Raw genomic sequence first — 21,543 nt, 5'->3', positions numbered from 1 at the left:
GACATTTAGAACTAAATGCTGCTTGTCTGTGCCTTGAAATTGCCGTATAAAGATTAAATAATGAGGATGCTCTCCGAGGCCCAGTTGCGCTGTGTACCCCACCTTTATCTGTTACCTGAGATAACACGACTTCCTGTGACATCAAAAAGCAGCCTATTCTGATAAAGCCCTATTTCTCTCTTTATCTTTAGGTCTCATTCTGTCTCTTTCTGTTTAGCTCTTACTCAGTTTGTCGGTAAAGGTATGCAAAGCTTTTCAACCTGTGCGACGTCAGCAGGCAGGTCAAAGGAAGAGAGTATGAAAAGTGTGGGTTAGCGCAATGTGTGGGTGTGATGACGCCATCTCTCTCTTTTCTCTCCCTCCCTTTCCGAAAGCGTGACTCTGAGGCGCTATACTGAGCAGAAGAGGAATGATGGGAAAAGTGGGGTTTTCATGAAGGTCCTTGACCCAGAACAAGCACTAGTCTTTATTTAGGCATGCTGTTATTGGTCGCGAGTGAGTGTGTGTGTGTGTGTGTGTGTGTGTGTGTGTGTGTGTGTGTGTGTGTGTGTGTGTGTGAGGACAGTGGGTGTAATAGAGAGATTGAGAGAGTGATGGACAGGAAGAGGATTTAGTTTGGTGTTAATCCTGAATGCTTCTATTAATAACCCTTGAGTCATATATGTGAGCGAGCACCCACACACACACACACACACACTCCAACTTATCAACAAGCACCCACAAATTTCATTTAATTTTCACCCACCAGCTCTTCTGATGAACTGGGGAAAGTCCACTTACATGCTGTATTACACAATTAAACATGGTATGTTGCACACATTGTACTCATTAAAGGAAAGTGAAAAATGTTGTCATTATTTACTTTCCCTCATGTCGTTTCAAACCCATCTGACTTAACTTTCTTCAGTGGAACATAAAAGATGATTTTTCTAAAGAATATCCTGTCTCCTAAATAAATATAATGAAAGTGGTTGGGGGACTAGGACTATCAGACTCTAACATAACAAAAAAAGAAGCAAAACACCATAAATATAGTCCATATTTATCATCTCTTCTGAAGTCATACGATAGCTTTGTAAGAAACAGACCAAAAATGTTAGCCATTATTTGCTGCAAATCCTTTTGTGTTCCACAGAAGTCATACGAGTTGTGAACAACATGAGGGTAAGTGAATTATGAAAGAATTTGCTTCTTTTTTTGCGAACTATCCCATTAATAATCATTTTAGGCATGTTTATCATAGTTTAATCTTGATGATAAATGATACTTCATTATGGCTGCACGTCACAAACATGGATCACAACAGAACAGCCACTTATAGCTAAACTGAAATGGCATCTCAGAGGAGAAGCTGTGTGTGACACTAGTGATGTTGAGTGTTTGGGAGATCTTACACAGTCAAGGACGTTGAAAGTTAATGTAGGAGTAGAAACCCCCTTGAGAGCCTTGTGTGTGTGTGACATGATTTTGCTGTAGGTGGGTTAGAACGTGAATGCCAAGCCACACTGAAACAATGACAGGCTCTTCCAGATACACGTAACTATTTCCATATTTAGTCCAAATGTATTGGAAAATAAAATTGTAGTTCATCTAGTCTTAAAGTCTATTATTAAACAGAATTGCTATAATGACTGTTTTCACATTAGTTTCCCTCTGTATGCCATTGGTTGAACAGACAGATAGCCCCGCCCCAAATGCACTGCATTGGGTGAGCCAGCGTTACTGTTGTAGATTTTTGAAAATGATTTTTCTAACTTAATTTTACAAGAAAATACTATTTTGGTCTTTCTACAACATTTCTTGATTAATTCAATGTCACTAACACTTTGCAATTATTTGTGAAATTTACTAGCAATTTCTGAGAGAAAAGTGTTTCAAAGTAGATCCTACAACAATTTTTTTTCAGTGTACTCGCTTAAAGGTTAAGTTATATTTACTGAAAATGTTTTTATCTTATATTTTTATTATGTATTATGTATTTAATATAAGCAATAAGGCACTTGAGAGCTTGGAAGAAAGCCCTTTAAAATATAACACAGCCTCTTGTACCTTGCTTAATTATTGTATTATGAGATGAAACTAATTTTGAATGTGTGTGTGGGTCTTTAATTACGTCCCTAGTTATAATTACTGCATTCATATGCAATTCAAGTCCATCAACAGCGTGTATTCGTGTGCGTGTGTGCGCAAAGCGTCATTTCTCTCCTGATATGAAGTGTGACTATATAGTGTTAGCCACACTGAGCCTTCATTCCTCTGAATGACGTCAAAGCAAGGCTCCCCGACACACATTTCTGTTTCTCTCACTCTCCTTCTCTTTTTTTACCCTCCTGTTGTATAGTTGCATTTATCTTCCGTAACCAGGCTAATCTGTTAAACACAACCAAAATGAGAGCAGAGACAATTCTATTTATGCTTCATTTCCGTTCACAGTCTCTCTGGCAACACATAACCATGCTGTGAGATCTTAGTCTACTACAGAGACGGCACTTTGTGTGATGCTTTGATGTCTGGGGAAAAAGAAAGCAGCGTGTGTATATATATATATTTTTTTTTTTTGCAACTTGGTTGAGAGGACAAAAAAAGACTCTTCTCTAATCCTCATTCCTTAGCATTCCTCAGACTCCTCTGTGCTGCTTAAGAAGCGGGCGCCTCCCATTGGCTTTACCTTAGCTGTGCCCGAGAGGCTCAGCCAATCAGAGCTCCCCACCTCAGCACCCCCTCCCACTCAGGTAGTGACGGCTGCGTGCGTGTGAGAAGGAGAGAAAGAGCAAGAGCATTTCTATGAATGGAAATGCGGAGGAGGATCCCAGAATGTGATGGCAATTGGCATGTCATTTCTCTCTCTTTCTGTCGTCGTCCCCTCCTCAGGCCATCAGTTCCTCCCACATCTCACTGTCACTTTTCTTTCCCATCTTTTCATATTTCTGTCATGGCGGACACTAAAGCACACTGCCGTCCCTGTGACACGCATGATTTCAAAGACTTCCAGTGTCTTTTAGGATCTGATTCACACACCATGTTAGTTAGGTATCGTGGATGGGTGGATAGGTGGATGGATAAGTGGATAAATAGATGCATAGATAAATGGATAAACTGATGAACAGATAGATAGGTGTCCAAAAAACAGATAGAGAGAGAGAGAGAGAGAGAGTAATAAACAGATTGATTAACATATAGATGAACAGATAAATGGATAGAAATCGATAAACAAATATAGAAAGGTGGATAGATCAATGAACAGATAGATAGATAGATAGATAGATAGATAGATAGATAGATAGATAGATAGATAGATAGATAGATAGATAGATAGATAGATAGATAGATAGATCGATCTGCGGATGGATGGATGGATGGACACAGACATATAGAAAGATACATAGAGAGATAGATCCAAACTAGATAGACAGATAGCTAGATTGACAGATCTGCGGATGGATGGATGGACACAGACAGATAGAAAGATGGATAGATAATACATGGATAGATAGATCCAAAAAAGATGAACAGTGTAATTAGGATAATTATGTGGGTAAATTGATTCTGATTAAAATCTCTTTCATCACTTCTTCATACTGAGAGAGCCAACTATATCATGTTGTCTGGAAGGATCTGTTAGCTGTTAGTTTTTAGCCTCCTTCTCATCTCTCTGCTGGATCCTTTCATTTGGAGCAGACCGTCATTGAGTCGTCCTTGAGAACGCTCCACTTTCCGCCCTCCTGTCTGCGGGGCTGGTATTCCAGCCTCTTGTGCTGACTGTGTTTGTGTGTGTGTGTGTGTGTGTGTGTGTGTGTGTGTGAAGCAGTTAGAGATTGCTCTGATTTCTAATATCTAACGTGTGTTCTGACCTGAGGGCAGATGGCGGCTTTTTTCCTCACTACAACATCACTCACCACAGCATCCCGTCGTCATGGCGCAACCCACGTTGTGCTGTCAGGGTTGTCATGGTTACGCAGGCGCATCAGCTGCCATTGCTGTACAGCCTCATGTTTCTGTGGCCACCAGAGCGGAGGCAATTTAATGCATTATTAACATGTTCATAATGCCTCATTTTTGGTTACATTTTCTTAATACTTACTCGTGGTAGCACCTTGTCAGAGAACTGTAACTGATACAAGACTTTAGTTGTGGGTTGCTCATACTTTATATTCTACAATTAATGGGTGTAACCAAGAATATGTAAGTTTTATAATGGTATAGATGACATACAACATGTATAAGATGTATTATATGGCATTATAGTTGAAAATTTTATAATACAGTACATATACAGGATTCATAGACAGTGTTACCAGAAACTTAGAAATTTTTTTTTTTATTTAGAATTAAATCCATTGTTTTAATTGTTTTAATTCATTATGGACCATCGTTCATAAATTGAGCGCGTCATAATAAATGTTTTGAGGATTAGGCCATCACATTATTGGATGGCTGTGTTATCCTCTCTCATCAGGCCACAGCTGAAGCTATTAATTCAACAGAATGTTGGCAAACGCTGCTGAAGCCCCTCACTGACTGAGTGGACGGGAATGGCACATTGACACTGTCCAACACACATATTTAGAAGATTTCTGTGGTATATTTATTCACTGAGATTAATGTGTTCCTCTAGTCAGATAATTGTTCCTTTCCACAGTTAGAAACTGCACTTATTTGTCCGTGTGTTTTTTATTTATTTTTTTATTATTATTATTATTGAATGGTCGGAAAAGCAATAATTAAATAGTCTTCTTTTTGGGGGGATTTGCTTTATAATATACTGTGTACTTTATATATGCAGATACCTTTCAAAAGTGTGGGGTCAGTTAGATTTTTTAATAGCCTACTTTTATTCAGCAAGGAAGCATTACATTTGATCAATAGTTATGCTACTGTAATGTTACAAAATATTTGTATTGTGTTGTTCTTCTTTTGCACTTTCTATTAATCAAAGAATCCTGAAAATAAATGGTTTCCACAAAAAAATAAGCAGAAATGTTTTCAGCATTGATAATAATAATAATAAATGTTCCTTGAGGCCTAAATTAGTATGTTAGAAGGAGCATGTAACACTGAAGACTGCAGTAATGGCTGCTGAAAAATTCATATTTCCATTACAGGAATAAATTACATTGTAAAATATATTAAAATAGAAAACAGTTATTTTAAATTGTAATACTATTTCACAATATTTATGTAATGTGTGGGTGTAATAAAGCACACAAAGAAGAAGTGGAGAAACAAAAACAGTCTTTAATAAATCCAAAACAGAACACCCAGGCCTTGCCCACTAATATGTTTTCATTTTAAAACGCATCTTTTTCTCTCCATTTTGGCCTTTCGTCCACATTGAGGTGCAGTTTTTTGTCCTGCAAAGCTTTTTTTTTGTGTTAAGTTAATTTCCTGCGACTGACAAAGAACTGGACAAAAAACATAATACATGGCGAGTGTAATTAAGGATAAACCGGAACAGGTGTGGGAACTAATTAACAACCAGGGGAACTAACTAGAGAACTAAGGCAGGCAAAAGAGGAACAAAAAACTGTGAAACAGAACCAAAATTGAAAACGTTACAATTGCTGTTTTACTGTGTTTTTGATCAAATAAATGCCACCTTGGTGAGCATTCACAGTCAAAACCGGTTCCATAAAGGTCTTAAAATGTGCATTTCAACTCTGAATTAGATTATATTCTTGTAATCTACCCCCCAAAAAATGTCAGCAAGTCAGTGTGTCATATAAAATATAGGATTTCTTGTCCTTATCTTGAAAATCATTGTCAGTCATTTAATGTGGGAGATCCCTGCTCTGTTTGGATGAGAATTCCACGATCATCTCTTATGAAATCCTCTTATGGGGATGACGGGGCTTGTCTTTAAGTGTCGGCTCTTGATTTCATAATGTGCAGTTGTATTTATTTTCAGTGATCCAGCAGGGTCCCGGCTCTCAGCACTGCGGAGAGCTAAAGTGGATTTGGGTCAGGCTAGTTTTAGAGTGCCTCTCCTCACTCTCTCAATCCATCAGAGCGACAAGCCCTAAAAGGATATTCACATCAGTAGTTAAAAAGCCAGGCTTTAACACTTACAGTTCAGCTTTTTACCCTTGTTCCCCAGCATAAGCTTTTTTAAAGGAATAGTTGACCCATACTGAAAGAAAGTCTGTTTGCAAAGAGGTTTTTTTTTTGGTGCACACTGATCATAAGAACCTATTCAGATGGATTCTTTGGCCATTTTCTCTGTTTTGACCTGTGCATATTGCTTTTGCCTCCTACTCATCATCTCACGGTTAAACGAGCTCTCGCTCTGGTGCTGAGAAAAGAAAAAATGAAGGGGAAATTGAATCAAATCCTGACAGCGCTCCTTTGCATAATGTTTCCGTGATCTACTCAGCAGATGTTTTAAAAGCGCTCTCTCTTTCTCTCCTCATCTCTCTTTCACAGTAACTGCCCTTTCTCCTTGGCTGCAGCTCTGGCCCGTGGTACAGCAGACAGTATTCTGCAAAGCGATCTCTCTGTGTACCATCGCATCAAGAATGCGGAGGACGGAACAGACAGGCTGCCTCGTGAGTGACCCATAAAAACTGCATCACATAAACGTAAACTGAAAAGACTCGATTAATGAATGGATAACTTGGACTGAGACTAGTCTAGCGTTGATTCATTGTAGTTTTTGACACTCGCCGTGACCCATCTGAAGTCATGCAGCATCAATAAAGCCAGAGAATCTGTATTGAAGTCTTGCTATCGAGTAGAGAAGAGATCACATAATATTTGATCCGAATGTAGGCCATTCTGCACAATTTTGAGCCTCCTATTCAAGTGCAAATTTAGGTCACTTACTAACTTAACGCTGGCCTGAATTGCTTTCTTATCTTTCTATATTCGAATTGAAATGGCAAAGGAATTTGAGATGGAAAAGGCTGCTAATGTGCCACAGTTTTAGCTGTTGTTGAAAGGAGAGCTCCGAAAATCGATTCATATTTGAATGTCAATCACCTCTTTTTGTTATGAAATCATGTCCGTTCTGATTAATGTCCCCCTTCACTTCGCTCTCACCGTCAAGACTCTTTCTGTAGCAATAACTGTAAACTGAAAGTGTGTTAAAACAGATAATGCCTGGCATTCAAATGTTAGGGATGCACAATATTTCAGTACCATATTTGTTATAAGCCTATATTTAAGATTTTTTACATGAATACGTATCGGTCGATATCGCATTTAATTGTACATGCCAAGTTGCTTTATTTTGACCTTTTATTTCTAAAAACACTAATAATTTCGTAAAAAAATTTTTAACGTAATCTTTAGCAAATATCAAAATGAATATGAATTTTTCTTACTGTACATTATAATGTTGTGATGGCTATATTCACCTCTAGCATTTAAAACAACTGATTTTAGTTTTTAGTGTTATATTTTTCATTTATTTAGACAATATAAGCTCCTGTAGAATTTTACCAGCAACCATAACATGAAAATAATTATCATTATAATATATAGTATATATAAATTAATTAATTAAATAGATATTAAAATTCTATACTTTATTGTCTAAATAAAATAACAATAACTATTTGTAATTTTGTGTATTTTAACATTCTCGTGCTGCCATATGTAGTTATTGATTTTTAATGTACTTCGACAAAATATTATGTTATTTTATTTATGTATTTTAACGTTTTCGTGCTGCCACAGTGAATTATGGGAAGTTCGGTCTGGCTGCACAACCAAACAGATTACAATTCAGTTTTGTACTGCTAGTGACTCAGAAATGACAAATTTCATCTTTAATTATGACCGACAGCTATTTGTTTCTGTCATAATTCTTTAATAGACATGCTCCAACTCGGAAAGAAAATTCAGAGTTTTCCCACTGCTAATTACATTGCGGTGGCGTTCATGTACACTGATCTCATAAATACAATCATTCCGACAAGTCACGAAGGCTGAAATAATTCCCTGTGGTTCACATCCAACTATTGCCGTCATGAGTTAGCGCAGACATTCACTTAGCACACTAATCCCAGACACTTTCCTGATTGGACGGTAGATTTATAAGGCCAGATGGACCGCAATCTGCGTTGAGTTTAAGCACTGTTCAAAAATACGTCAGAGCTCGAGAACTCCACTCGAGCCGAGTCTGGGTTTCCTCAGCCGGGACAGTTCATCAAGGGTTTCACGGGAGGTGTGGTGCTTTAAACAGGCCTACGTGACGTGACCCATGCCAGCAGCAGAGAGTATGTTCAGTGGAAGTCGTAGAAGTGGAATCGACTGACATCAGTACACTGGGCGGCAGACAGACGTCTGCTCAGGGCGAAGGCAGTACATACTGTTCACCCGCGCAGCCCTGAGATGGCAGATTCAATTTAGACTCTGTGCCCACGGAGACAAGACGTAGAGAGAGAGACAGAGAGAGAGAGAGCGCATCTAAAAGGATAAGGGAAGAGGAAAGAGCATGTAATGTCTACTTTACAACCATCAAACAATCTAAAAGGCCTCTTCGTCCACACAATGATAAAATACATCTGTCAAAAGCAGCACTGTGGTGGACTGATGGACAAAAAGGGAAGAGGAAATACTGCCATTGAAAAATATGCCACAAATTGAGTCATAAAAAACAGACACTCCATTAGGCAAATCTGGGACTTTGCCATAAGTTTTGCTATGCAAACTCTTCCAGCAAAATTTTATGAGATTGAGAAACAAATAATTTGATTGCCAGTGATACTTTTAAAGGTTTTGCACCTACAAAATAAAAAGCTGTCTTAATTTACTCGCCCTCATGTTTTTCCAAACCTGTATGACTTTCTTTCTTTCTTCAAAACCATAACAAATGTTTTAAAGAATGTCCATGCTGCACTTTTTTCATACAATGAATGCAAATAGTGACCAGAAGACCCAAAGCGCCATAAAAGTTGTTCATAGTTCTTGCTATTTTCCACATCTTTTGAAGTCATACAACAGCTTTATGTAACACTGTTAAATGTAATCTTTAGCTTATCTTAAAATAAATATCCATTTTCATACGGTACATTACAATTTTGTGTTGCCTAAATACACTTGTCGCATATAAAACAGTTGAATAACAGTTTTAAACAGCATATAAAATAATTTCAGTTTCAATTTATTTAGACAATCAAGAATTTGAATATCGACCATAACATGAAAATAATTATCATTATAGTAAATTGTATATACGTTCAAATAAATTAAATACATATTAAAGTTCTATAGTATTTTGTCTAAATACATTTTATTTATGCAAATAGTGACCAGAAGACTAACAGAAGACTAAAAAGTTTTAAAAAGCATCATAAAAGTAATTATCATATGGTATATTCCAAGTCTTTTACAGTCATACAATACAATACAACTTGATGTAACAAGCAGACTAATATTTAAGCCTGTAACTTTTTAATCTTATTTACACTGCTGATCTTGTTCTTATCTTGAAAATCATTGTCAGTCATTTAATGGGGAGATCCCTGCTCTGTTTGGACTCTGATTTGGTGCATTGTTATGAGAAACATGCGTCTCGACCTTTTAAGATGTGGGTTTGTAAAAACATGAGGATGAGTAAATGATGCCAGATTTTTCATTTTTGAGTGAACTATCCCTATAGGCTATAGGCACTTTTCAATACTCAAGCTATTTAAAACAACAAAACAAACCTGTTAGTTCTGCATCAAATGCTTCATGTTACCGTCTGAAAAGCTTTGAGAACGGGAGAGCGTGTGTTTCAAACATATTGATATCGAACTTCACAGAACTAAGGAACGTCAGCTTTAGTCCATAGAGACCAGAGCTGGAACAATCCCATCATCATTAACCAGTCACCTCCTCTCTCTCTCTCTCTCTCTTTCTCAGTTGGCAGATGGCCTCTTTTGCCCACTGTCCTCAATTCCGCTTCCACTGTGCATTTAATCAGCAGCTCATGCACTCTTCCTTTCCAATACAATATTACAGTCAAATCTGTTTGGCTTGTGAGCAAAAAACAGCACTGTCTGTTTGCGTATGGTGCATGTATGTGTTGTTGTTTTTTTACAGTGTTGTGACATATGAAACAATGGTTGATTAGTCATCATGAATCAAAGCAGAGTGTTTGTGTTAGCATGTGTAACATGTAACATGTTATTTGCCTTGGCAGAGATCGATTCGGTAAAGCTGGCACGGCTGATCTTTAATAAGCTGTGCGAGACGTGCTGTCATTGGCTAAAAGAGTTCCCGTTTCGCCGCCGCCACATGCCGTACTACGAGACCTCCATCCACGCTATTAAAAACATGCGCCGAAAGATGGAAGACAAACATGTTGTCATTCCTGACTTCAACTCACTCTTCAATCTACAGGTATGACCTTGATCGGGAGTTTGAATGATCTTTTATTACACTACCGTTGTCAGTAAGTATCAAGTTTCAGGATTACTAATATTAAACTAGCACAGCTGTTTTCAACATTGATAATAATAATAAATGTTTCTTGAGCAGCAAATCAGCATATCAGAATGATTTGTGAAGGATCATCTGATGCTGAAGACATCACAGGAATAAATGATGAATTTTTTTATTTTATTATAATTATACTTAACAACCACATTACAGTTTTACAGTTTTTTTTTTTTAGCAAATAAATGCAGCGCTGGTGAGCAAAAAAGACTTCTTACATTTCTGTTCTGTCACAGAGACAAATATAATTTCATATATACTTATTCCAGGAATGTCTGTCAGATAGGGACATTTTATTTCGTGGTATGACAAATACATTTTTACAACACATTTAATGGTTATAGCTAAATTTCAGGCAAAGGAAAATTCTTCTCTAAAGTTTATTTTTATGTCCTTTTTGATGGAGAGAAGATAATTTAATATCAGCAGGAAATGTTGAAAGACAGATTGAAATCTGCAAATGTGTCTGAGGATCTACGCGAGCTGCTAAGCCACAGCATCTAACCTGAATGCTAAGGCTGTCAACAGCTCATGATTGTTTTTCATCAAAAACTCATGTTAAAGCCTCTTCTGAGCCTTCCGTGCCTTAACAAATAGCTCTCACAAATGTGAGTCTAGGTTCTGTAGATGCTAAAGCTCCGATACACTTAGCATCACTTTTCAACATAATAGAGTTGTGCGGAATGTAACATCCCAGCAGAAACAACATTATGTAATTTCTTTTCGGATTGCCAGTGTAATTTCCAGTCGAGCGAGAATGTGCTTCGTCACTGGAAAGCAATTTCCCAAAAAAAGCAGGCAGATTTGCCGTCTCACATCTAGATCTACTCGCTTCTTCGGATGAGATGTGTGGGCTATTCTTCCTCCAATAAGAGTAAACACTGTTGCATAGCCGTCCACTGTAGCATGAAATAAACCCTCCCTAAAGAATATCCCATCCTGATGGCAGCACATTTCATCAATACGCTCTTCCCTGTCCTCATAGTCTCTGGGGCGGTTCTTCACATCTGCCATTTGCACATAAATGGTGGGCTTTTACTGGTATTATTGGTGAACACCAGCATCCCTTTGCCTTAGGCAGAAACACATCAGAGACCAGTCTAGGCCATAAGTGGACATCATTCAGAGCAAGAGATGTAAACATAGTTGTTGTTATATCAGTGCTGTTCGTCAAAACTAGAATACAAACGAATGTATTCCTAATGCTAATATTTCAGTCCTGAATACATTAAATAATTGAGACTCAGGATCAAAACCTGGGATGATTATGCATTTAATTTTCAATAAACTACACTGAAAAAGTTGCAATTTTATGATTTTGAATTGTACTGTATGTTTTGTTCCCTAGTCGGTGAGGAAACTCATTTTCAGGCAGACAGCTGTTGTTTTACAGAACATTGCAATGCAAGATGCGGAAATTTGTATTCATTGAATAATCAAAGAAAATCAGTTCAATTCAAAATAGTTGTTCAATGCATCCACATGTCATGCTTTGTTGATTAAAATCGGAGCTTTTCAATTGGCCTCGAGCCACTTGTGTTCATCGTCGACACAGTGTCAGTAATGGCAGCTCAAGGAGTCTTTCATTATGAAATCCTTATTTATACCAATGAGAGCTTATCCTGTTTGACCAGCCCAGCTACGGAACTAAGCCATTTAATGATTCGTAAGCTGCTGATAATGAAAACCAATCGACAAGAGGAAACACCAACATTTGATTTGCATATATTTCTCATGTGTAATATTTAATTTAGCCACGTTCGCTGCAGTTGATTAAGCGACCAGCTTCTGATCTGTTGGATGCCAGAGGCTGGCACGTTTTTGTTTTGTTTTGCATTGAGAGACGTTTATAGAGATTTATTTCAATTAAGAATGGATTATGGGAATTTTTATGTGGTAGTAAGCTATTAACAACAGAAACATTTATTTCAGTTCAGCGAGTGACTGTAACAAAATTGGAATCATGATCAAATCTTAAATAAATTATATGTAGTTTAATTATTGTCGCAGGCGTTTTATGAGGTAAAGCTAACAAAAAAAATCATGTGTTTAGGATCAGGAAGAGCAGGCGTTTTTCGCCGTGTTTGACGGTCACGGCGGGGTGGACGCTGCCATCTACGCTGCCAATCACCTGCACGTAAATCTGGTCAGACAGGAAATGTTCAGTCAGGATCCGATAGAGGCCCTGTGTCACTCCTTCAGACTGACAGATCAGCGATTCATGCAGAAGGCGTCACGTGAGGTGAGTTCCTTCCCTATAAACACAGTCAAGATGCTCCTATCAGCCCTTTGTGCACTGACAACATCTGTGTGCATCCATATGTCTGGAACAGAACCTGCGCTGTGGCACCACAGGGGTCGTGACCTTTCTGAGGGGTCACACGCTGTACGTGGCCTGGCTAGGCGACTCACAGGTCATGATGGTGAAAAGAGGTCAACCGGTGGAGCTGATGAAACCACACAAACCAGACAGAGAGGTGAGGTGTATTATTGAATATTATTTTTTAATTTAATTTCATATTTAATTGATATACAGTACACTACAGTTCAAACGTTTGTGGTCAGTAAGAGGTTAATACCTTTTTTTATTCAGCAAGGATGCATTAAACTGATCAGTATGTTTCGAAGTGACAGTAAAGACATTTATAATGCTGCAAAAGATTTTTATTTGTAAAAAAAACTTTCTATCCATTAAATAATCCTGAAAAAATGTATCATCAACATTGATAATAAGCACCAAATCAGCAAATTAGAATGATTTCTGAAGGATCATGTGACACTGAACACCCTGAAAATTCAGCTTTGCCATCACAGGAAAAACTTACATTGAGATATATGTTAAAACAGAAAAAAGTTATTTTAAATTGTAATACTATTTCACAATATTACTATATTTTTGATCAAATAAATTCAGCCTTGGAGAGCTTAAGAGATTTCTTTCAAAGAAAGAAAATGTAATTTAAAATAGAGACCAATATAGAATTGGCAAAAATTGGTCCTAGATCAGTCCTAGATCAGATCTTTTGCAAATGACCTTTATTTTTACCCCAGAAGTCCAGGGGCCTGATGTATAAACCTTGCGTACGCACAAAAAAACGTATTGAAAAATTGTTTACATATTTTTCACATATTTTCAGCAAGTTTTTTTTAAATATAAATCCCGATTTGTGTGTGGAAAATTGCAAAATTGTGTGCAACATTTATACATGAGGCCCAGCTCTTTATGAAGGATGTCCTTCACAGCCCATTCAATCGACAAAAGTCACAACACACTCCCAAGAGTGTCGAGCCGAGTCTTTGGAGCTTTAGCTATATAATGAAATTGTATGTAAGTCACAGTCTGACATTTCAGCCAATTTTAGTTTTAGTAACTGACACTGAACTGAAAATTATACTAGCTGTTATAGTTAATGACTCCTCATGACTGTATTGTTTGTTTGTTTGTTTGTTTATGTGTGTGTAGGATGAGAAAAAGAGGATTGAGGCTCTGGGTGGGTGTGTGATCTGGTTCGGCACATGGAGGGTGAACGGCAGCCTGTCCGTGTCAAGAGCCATAGGTATGCGACCTTTGAGATTACAATACACATTTTAACATGCAGAATTGACAGCCCTGTTTGCGCTCTGTAAAATGCTATGAACAACTGCACAAATCACTTGAATAGCACTTTTCACTATACATACAGTACTGTTCTAAACCAGCTTTACAGTATAGTATCTCACAAATCCCAGTAATCAAGCTAAAGCCATCAGCGGAGGGGTAAAAACTCCCTAAGACGGTTTTTGAAGGACTTTCCTTTTGGGCTCCTAGAAGATATTCACTTATTTAGACAGGATCTTTTGTAAGTTAAAGTGAACTAAAGGTCAGTGTGCGTGTATTTTTAGAAGAGGATGTTCAGGCCACTGCAGAAAACCCTTTATCACCACACTACAGATTTCAGTATGAAGGAAACAGCATTTTAGAAAGGAAACCCTGGCACAGACTCGATTTAATCAATGTAGCCAGATTGTGCAGCTTCCACTTGGTGTAAATCAGTAGCTGAGTCTGTGGACTATTGAAGATATAATATTTGTTATTGTTAAATCTTAATCAGCTATACTGATTCTAAACTTGCGTAATCAGACCAACTGTGTTGTTGGAGTTGAAAAATGTACCAACCACAAATTTATTTGAATTACCTGACTTCTTCATTACCTCAATAAATTATTGATAAAGTATCAGTGTCCTTTATAGTATGTACATTAGCTAGTGTAAGATTACGGCTTTCAGGCTAATGAACATTGCCGTAATAACAAAGACTGACCTCCAGCAAAATCCTTAGGCAGTGTTCCCACGGCTTCGTGCACAGGAACCATTGCACTCCTAAATGCTGATAGCTAATCTGTCAGATAATCCCATCAGTTTAGCATTTAATTCCCTTAAAGCTCTTGATTCATAAATAGGACAAGTGAGGCTAATTCTGCCATAGCCTAGGCAACTGGTTGTTTGCAATTACAAAAGTCCAGAACATGTCCGAGTCATATTTCACTCCAAGATCAAAAGAAATGTGAGAATTTTTTGCATTGGGGCATTATTTTCATGACAATTTAGTATTTTTTTGTATGTCTATATGCAGGTGATTCAGAACACAAGCCCTATATCTGTGGTGATGCAGACTGCGCCACCTTCAACCTGGACGGCAGCGAGGACTACTTGATCCTGGCCTGCGACGGCTTCTACGACACCGTGAACCCAGACGAAGCCGTGCGAGTGGTCAGCGACCACTTGCAGGAGAACAGCGGGGACACCTCCATGGTGGCCCACAAGCTAGTGGCCTCGGCCCGAGACGCGGGGTCCAGCGACAACATCTCGGTTATTGTGGTGTTCCTCAGAGATCCCCGTTTGCCCCCACCCTCAGATGAACCGGAGGAGCAACGGGAAGAGGATCCGGTGGAGGATGCGGGAGAGGAGGAGGAGGAAGAGGAAGTGGAGCCCTTGCAGAGTGAGCTGGTGTGTCAAGACGGAGGGGCGGAGAACGGAGGAAAGAACCGGGGCGGCTGGCCACTCCAACAGTGCTCGGCGCCCGCTGACCTGGCCTACGAAGACCGCATGGATTCGTTTACGGACAGAACAAGTCTGAGCATCACGGGGCCAGACATGCGTGCAGAGACTGGCTGCTTCAGGCTCCCAGCTTCATCCGGCCTGCCCCCAATGAGAACCGTCACGCCAGACGTCATACACCCCTACGGCGGGGTCGGCGCGGCCTGGCGTCCCTACCAAGAGGATGGCCCCAGTGGGTACAGGCAAAAGCCCCAGCCTAAATCCACAGTGCCCTCCTACACGCAGACCACCTCAGATGGACAATTGCTGGAGGTGGCTGCGCTCTTCCCTCAGGAGGGCCGGAGGAAGAGGCGGCTGGAGGTCATGCCGCTGAGGAGGGAATCGAAGAGCTTGATTCGGAGGGCCAGAGAAAGCCACGGTCCTCTGAGCTGCTTCCCTAGCGTGCCCTATCCTCTCCGCTCCCCAGAGAGGAAGCCTGGGATAGCCTTTCCCCATGTAACCCACAGCAAAAGGTTCTAATCGACAACTTCCTTGCCCCATCATGCCGCCCTCTGTCCCTGAAGATGAAACATACTCATGCAGTGGGCGCACGCATACATACATGTACGCTCCGTTCCAAAACCTTGTGAGCACTCTTCATAGGCAGCATTTTAAGGTACCATTCAGATGGAAAAGATATATCATTTTGGACAAATTCTAAGCGATAGTGACAAATTTTATGCTATTGAGAGAAAAGGTGCGGTCACTTTTACCATTGCTTAGAGAAATTTAATGAGCGAGATCCAATCATTTCAATAGAAATAGAATTTGTGCGAAAAAGTTCACCATGCAGATTTCGCTCATGTTTAAGTTGGTCATGCGAATTCGCTGTGGTGACCAAAGGAAATCTGCTTAGATTGAAAGTGACGTCTGTGTGAGCAGGCAGCATTTTAAGGCACCCTTCAGATGGAAAAGATACCTCGTTTCGGACAAATTCTAAGGCAGCATTGCATGTATACTTGTGCAGAAGGCAAACATGACAAACTTGGCAGACGAACGAGAGGAATTAAACTATTGATTAAAACAGTTAAATATAATTAAAACCAGTGCTACAGTATTTACTTATCAGAGAATAGTTGCGGTCACATTTACGAAATCCAGTAATTCCAATAGGAATTTGCGCATTGCGAGTTTCATGTGAGAGCAGAAATGTTCACTATGCAGATTTCGCTTTTGTTAAAGAATTTGCCACGTTGACCAAAAGAAATCTGCTTGGTTTGAAAGTGACGTCTGTGTGAGCTGTGCTTCATTTGTCTCATGTACTATGTGACCGTACCTTATCATGTTGTTATCATAGTAACATGCTGACAGCAAACCCTACCGAAATTCCTTTGTGCTCATTGCTATTTGTGTTACTGCCTATGTAGATGGTCCAAATTTCACGGACTGCTGTCTATGTAAGGAGCAGGCAGCGAGGCAGCTCACTGGGTTCTGGAACAGAAACACACACTCAAACATATGAGATACTACATTGCATTAACGCTTCCACGTTTATCTTATATGAGCCAGCCTATCAGAATCCTTCATTACTCTCTGCCAGCTTCCTCCTCGTCCTCATAACCCTCTCTCTGATCCAGTTTGATTTGTGTGTGTGGAAAGAGTGTTAACACTGTCCTAACACTATCCTCTATTAACACACACACATAACGTAAACCCAGTGTAGAAGCAAGCAGGTGACTGCGGTCAACAGGAGTACAGATCTTAAATCTGGTTTCTGAGGCAAGAGAAATGATACAGCTCTTGGTTATTAAAGCCATTTTAATGTCCAGACACTACACCTTCTGATGAACTTATTCAGAATAACCTCATAGACCTTTTATTTTTTATTTTTTATCCAAAGCGTACACTGTATGAACGGGTTACTTGATGATGGCGTGAGGATGTCATTGAAAAGCGAGTGGCATCATATTCATTTGTGTATGTTTTTAGCACACATAATGTATGTGCTGTTTATGGCCCCTTGTTTTACCTTGTTCGTTTTGTAAGACGTGAAAACCATAAATGGCACTTTCCACAAATAGGGTACAATAAACAGGGTTTATTGCTATAGGAAATAACAAAATCACAAAATTATAGTAACAGAGTTGCAAAAAAGCAAACCTCATATAAAATAAATGCAAAACAAACCAGCTCATATACTATTTAGTTTGACCTCCTGAGGTTGACAGTCATTATTTTCTAAAGGTCAAGCACCACTTTCACTGACCATTTGTTGAAAGAACAAAAATGATTTTAATTTTAAGAGGCTTATTTTGTATTCTATTTGTGGAACGTTCTGGCCTGTTTTTGGGCGGCTGCCACGTCAAAGCATTTGAACATTCAACATATCTCCAACCACCCTTTGATGATGCTAACTAGAAATAACATCCAATCATCGCCTTGGAGTGAACATATCAGATCAAATTTAGATGCAGTAAATATTCTATACGTATTCAGTTTCAAAACCAAAGAATATGATCATCAGGAGGCACACTACCATCCCTAGACAGCGCTACACCTACAACCACCTACAAAGAGCTTGTTGTTAAATCCTACGGAGGAACAGTAGTCAAAGACTCAGTTACCAGTCAAAACAAATATGTTCAGCCAAATATTTGATTTCTTTATATTGGCAAACTGGATTACGATCTGTTTGATTGTCAATCTAAGCTTGTATAGGATGTGTAAGTGTAGCCCAGAAGGCTTGATTGACATCAGAACAAAGCCGACAGGAGATGCTCATAGTTTGAAGTGCCCCTCAGGTGTTGAGGACATGGATAATAGAGTTTCAGCAGCACAATGTGTGCCTTTATTATCTCCAACACTGGCCTGTTTTTGACACGCTGTGAAGTTGATGTAGAGTCAATATGACCGCTCTACTACTTTGTTTATTCTAAACTCTACCAGTTTCTTTATTCAGAAATGGATGCTTAAGATTAGGACTGTCTTTTTTTTTACCATCTTTACCATACTTTTATTTTTTTAAATCAGAATTAGTTGAAAATTGAAATGGTAGAAGTACATATACTGTAAGAGTACACTGACTCATTACTCAGTTTAGAAATATCAATTATTATCGGTCTCTCATGGCGCCATTTAGAAGCAACATGCTTTGGAAATTCTTGGCCTGAAAGGGAGAATTCACCCAAAAATGACAATTCCGTCACCCTCAAAATGAAGATATTTTGAAGACTGTTGGTAACAGTTTTAGTCATAAGGGTTTGGGACAACATGAGGGCAAGTAAATGATGACAGAATTTCATTTTCGGGTGAACATTAAGCTGATCGTGCTTTACCGATTACCAAGTGGACAGAACTATGAAGCGACTGTCACAGTTACAAAAGTATAACCCACAATACATTGTTAGTTTGAGACAGGTGTGATCAATCACCAAATGGTCTGTGCAATATTATATTCAGTCTTCAAACTCATTTAGAAAACTTAACAGAAGAATTGCACTGATCAGTTTCCATTTATTTATTTTAGTTTGCAGAGGGTTGTGGGCGGGGCTTAACATCCATCATTCACTCGGCCTTTGTGTTGTCATTCAAGCTCCCCTCATCATCCACTTCCAGCCATGAATTGAGCCCAACTCCTCACCCAACACACCATTGTTCTCCAGTCAAAAAAGGGGGCTTGAATGGGAAGTTGAACAGTCATTGTGCATTTTAACTGGTCCAGAATGTACATCCAGATGTCGAATGTAAGAGGAACCCTCCTTAGAGCTTGAAACACGAACAAGGAGGAGGAACATCAATGAAACATTTACCCCCATTAAAAGACTGTCCCGAATGTCTGTACACACTCTACCGCCCATTATGAGATTCGTCACCTGGTTTTATACCCTTGTGGAAGTTTCTGAGCACGTGACGTCACCGGCTGCCCTGCCACCTCCATCATGAATCGTAAATCGTAGATCTGCACTAGAAGCCGAAAAACGTTTCCTCAAGGCCTTCGGTGCGGGATTGATGACTGGAAATTGATGAGTGCAGTTCACGGGACATAGACCTCACGACAAAGCTCCGCTCCACATGATATAGCCTATGCGGATTATAGATTCATAGAGCCTTCCCTTTTCTCCCTCACCATCATGTACAATCTCCCTCACGATCATCACCTCGTACGGGGCACAAATTATATATCAGAAGTGTAGTAACTTACATATATTGTATACATGTACGTACGTATGTGTGTTTTGAGTGCGTGGGTGCGCGTATCAGTTGAGATGTGTATGTGATGTCTGTCTGCTAAATGTGCTATTTTAATCACCACTGATAACTCAGATGGATACAGAAATCTGTAACGCTTTTCAGTAGGCCTAACCCCTGGCCCCGCCCCCTTCTCACTGAAGTACGTACTTGAAAACTACTTGGAAGTGCGGAAAGTCTAACAGATGCAGCACTGGGCGTCTGTAATACAGTCACAGGCAGGCTCTCGCTTAATCACCGGGTGGTAATGAGTCAAAGGACCAAAGTTTTCGGACGGTTAATTTCAGTGAAGAACATCTCACTTCGTCTTCACATACTGTTGAGCCGTGGCCCCCATGGACTGACTGTTAGACGCAGCGTTTCCCCTTAGCGATAGTTTCTGCGTCAAGGGCGCGCGCTCTATCTTTCATGACGGTTAGCCCTCTCCTTACTTGCTGTCACTGCTTTTTGTCCATGTACTGTTCAGTACTGCTCTTTTTCTGCTAGCAATAATGAACCTACGCAAGCCATGAGTGAAGAGAGCTCTTCAAAGGGCTTGTCTTCTCTAAAGCAAAGATGAGGAAGGGTTTCCAGACAACTTAGAGTTGGGGGGGGGGGGGAGTATCTTAAAAAAGAAAACCTATGTTAATGGTCATCACTGTATTCTATTAAACCTGTGTTGATGAGAAACCACTACTGTACTCCAAAGAGTTTTTGTTTTTTTGATGGGATGCGTAACAGTTTTAATGGTCTGTGCCTGAAAGCAGTTTCATCTTCAAGATATTTTACTGATCACTTTGGTCATAGTATTAGCTATTTATAGAGGGAAGGTGACCTGGAAGTCAGTCAGATTTAGATCATGGATTGAACACACTGATGATGTGATTCATGATTTAAATAGCTTCAAAGTTCAGATTTAACAACAACAAAAAGTGTTTTGTGTGAAATCCCGGTTTGCTTCAATCATACAGATAGGTAGGCTATGTTTTGTAGATCCTCCATACAAATATTGGAAAGCATGCAACTGAACAAACAAACAAAACTGCTACAAAAAATTAAGGGTAGGCTTCTTGTAGCCTACTAAAAACAGGAACGTTTTTTCTTTGCATTTGTTTCGTACAGCCATTCACACGGATCTGCAAAAACTACTAAAAATGCTGTATTCTGCTGACAGGCCAGTAGTTGGCGATGTCACTTTGTAAAGAAACACTACGTGCCTATTCACCTTATTTTTAACGGAATTACGGACGCAGCCAGTTGACGGTATTTTGTGCGAGACTTCCGGTAAGGCACTTCCGGTCACTGGCGAGCGTTGTTCGTAACAACAAACTCATCGTTATGGCTTCGAGGAAGACCGGGGTTGTTTGTGCAGTTAGAGGTTGTCATAATAACTGGCACAAAAGAAAGATTTACTTGGAGCAGGAGTGTTTTAATCATCGAATTATTGACATTTTAATAATCAGGCGCCCTATACGACCGGCGACACACTGGCTGCGTGGCGTTTCTGTTGCGTGGTGTTTTCTATGTCTTTGCACACCAGAAACGTCTCTGACGAGGCGTTGCTGCTGCTACTGCTAGGTGACATGATAAGCCTCATTGGTGATATATTCGACATATGGAGAGAGAGTTGTGGAAGGCACTTAATGTTAAACATAAATATATAGCAGCAAAGACAACGTCGGCAGTATTGACGGCAAAATAGGCTACAGAATATTTCGTTCTGTATTGACAGGTGCAATATTTGAAAATCGATAATATATATATTTTTTTACATTTAGCCTATATCTGCATTTATGTCAAAACCTAAATTCAAACATCAAAATGTCATTAATATGTATTCATATCAAAATGACATACAAACATATTTTCCTATTCTA

General features: G+C 39.3%; 1 protein-coding gene across 1 annotated transcript in view; it reads left to right on the top strand.

The window, feature by feature from the left end:
• ppm1e (protein phosphatase, Mg2+/Mn2+ dependent, 1E) overlaps positions 1–20,367 on the top strand; it is a 48,002-nt gene extending 27,635 nt beyond the window's left edge. Inside the window, exons 2-7 of the mRNA XM_084400613.1 lie at positions 6,421–6,542; positions 10,127–10,326; positions 12,476–12,664; positions 12,756–12,899; positions 13,886–13,979; positions 15,036–20,367. Of these exons, the coding sequence (XP_084256739.1) occupies positions 6,421–6,542; positions 10,127–10,326; positions 12,476–12,664; positions 12,756–12,899; positions 13,886–13,979; positions 15,036–15,979 (1,693 nt within the window). The 3' untranslated portion in view covers positions 15,980–20,367. The remainder of the gene's footprint in view (positions 1–6,420; positions 6,543–10,126; positions 10,327–12,475; positions 12,665–12,755; positions 12,900–13,885; positions 13,980–15,035) is intronic.
• The last annotated feature ends 1,176 nt before the right edge of the window (positions 20,368–21,543 follow it).

Source organism: Rutilus rutilus (genome assembly GCF_951802725.1).
Source record: "Rutilus rutilus genome assembly, chromosome: 25".
Classification (NCBI taxonomy): domain Eukaryota; kingdom Metazoa; phylum Chordata; class Actinopteri; order Cypriniformes; family Leuciscidae; genus Rutilus; species Rutilus rutilus.
Note: the sequence above shows the minus strand (reverse complement) of the source record. Positions and strands in the feature narration are given on the sequence as shown.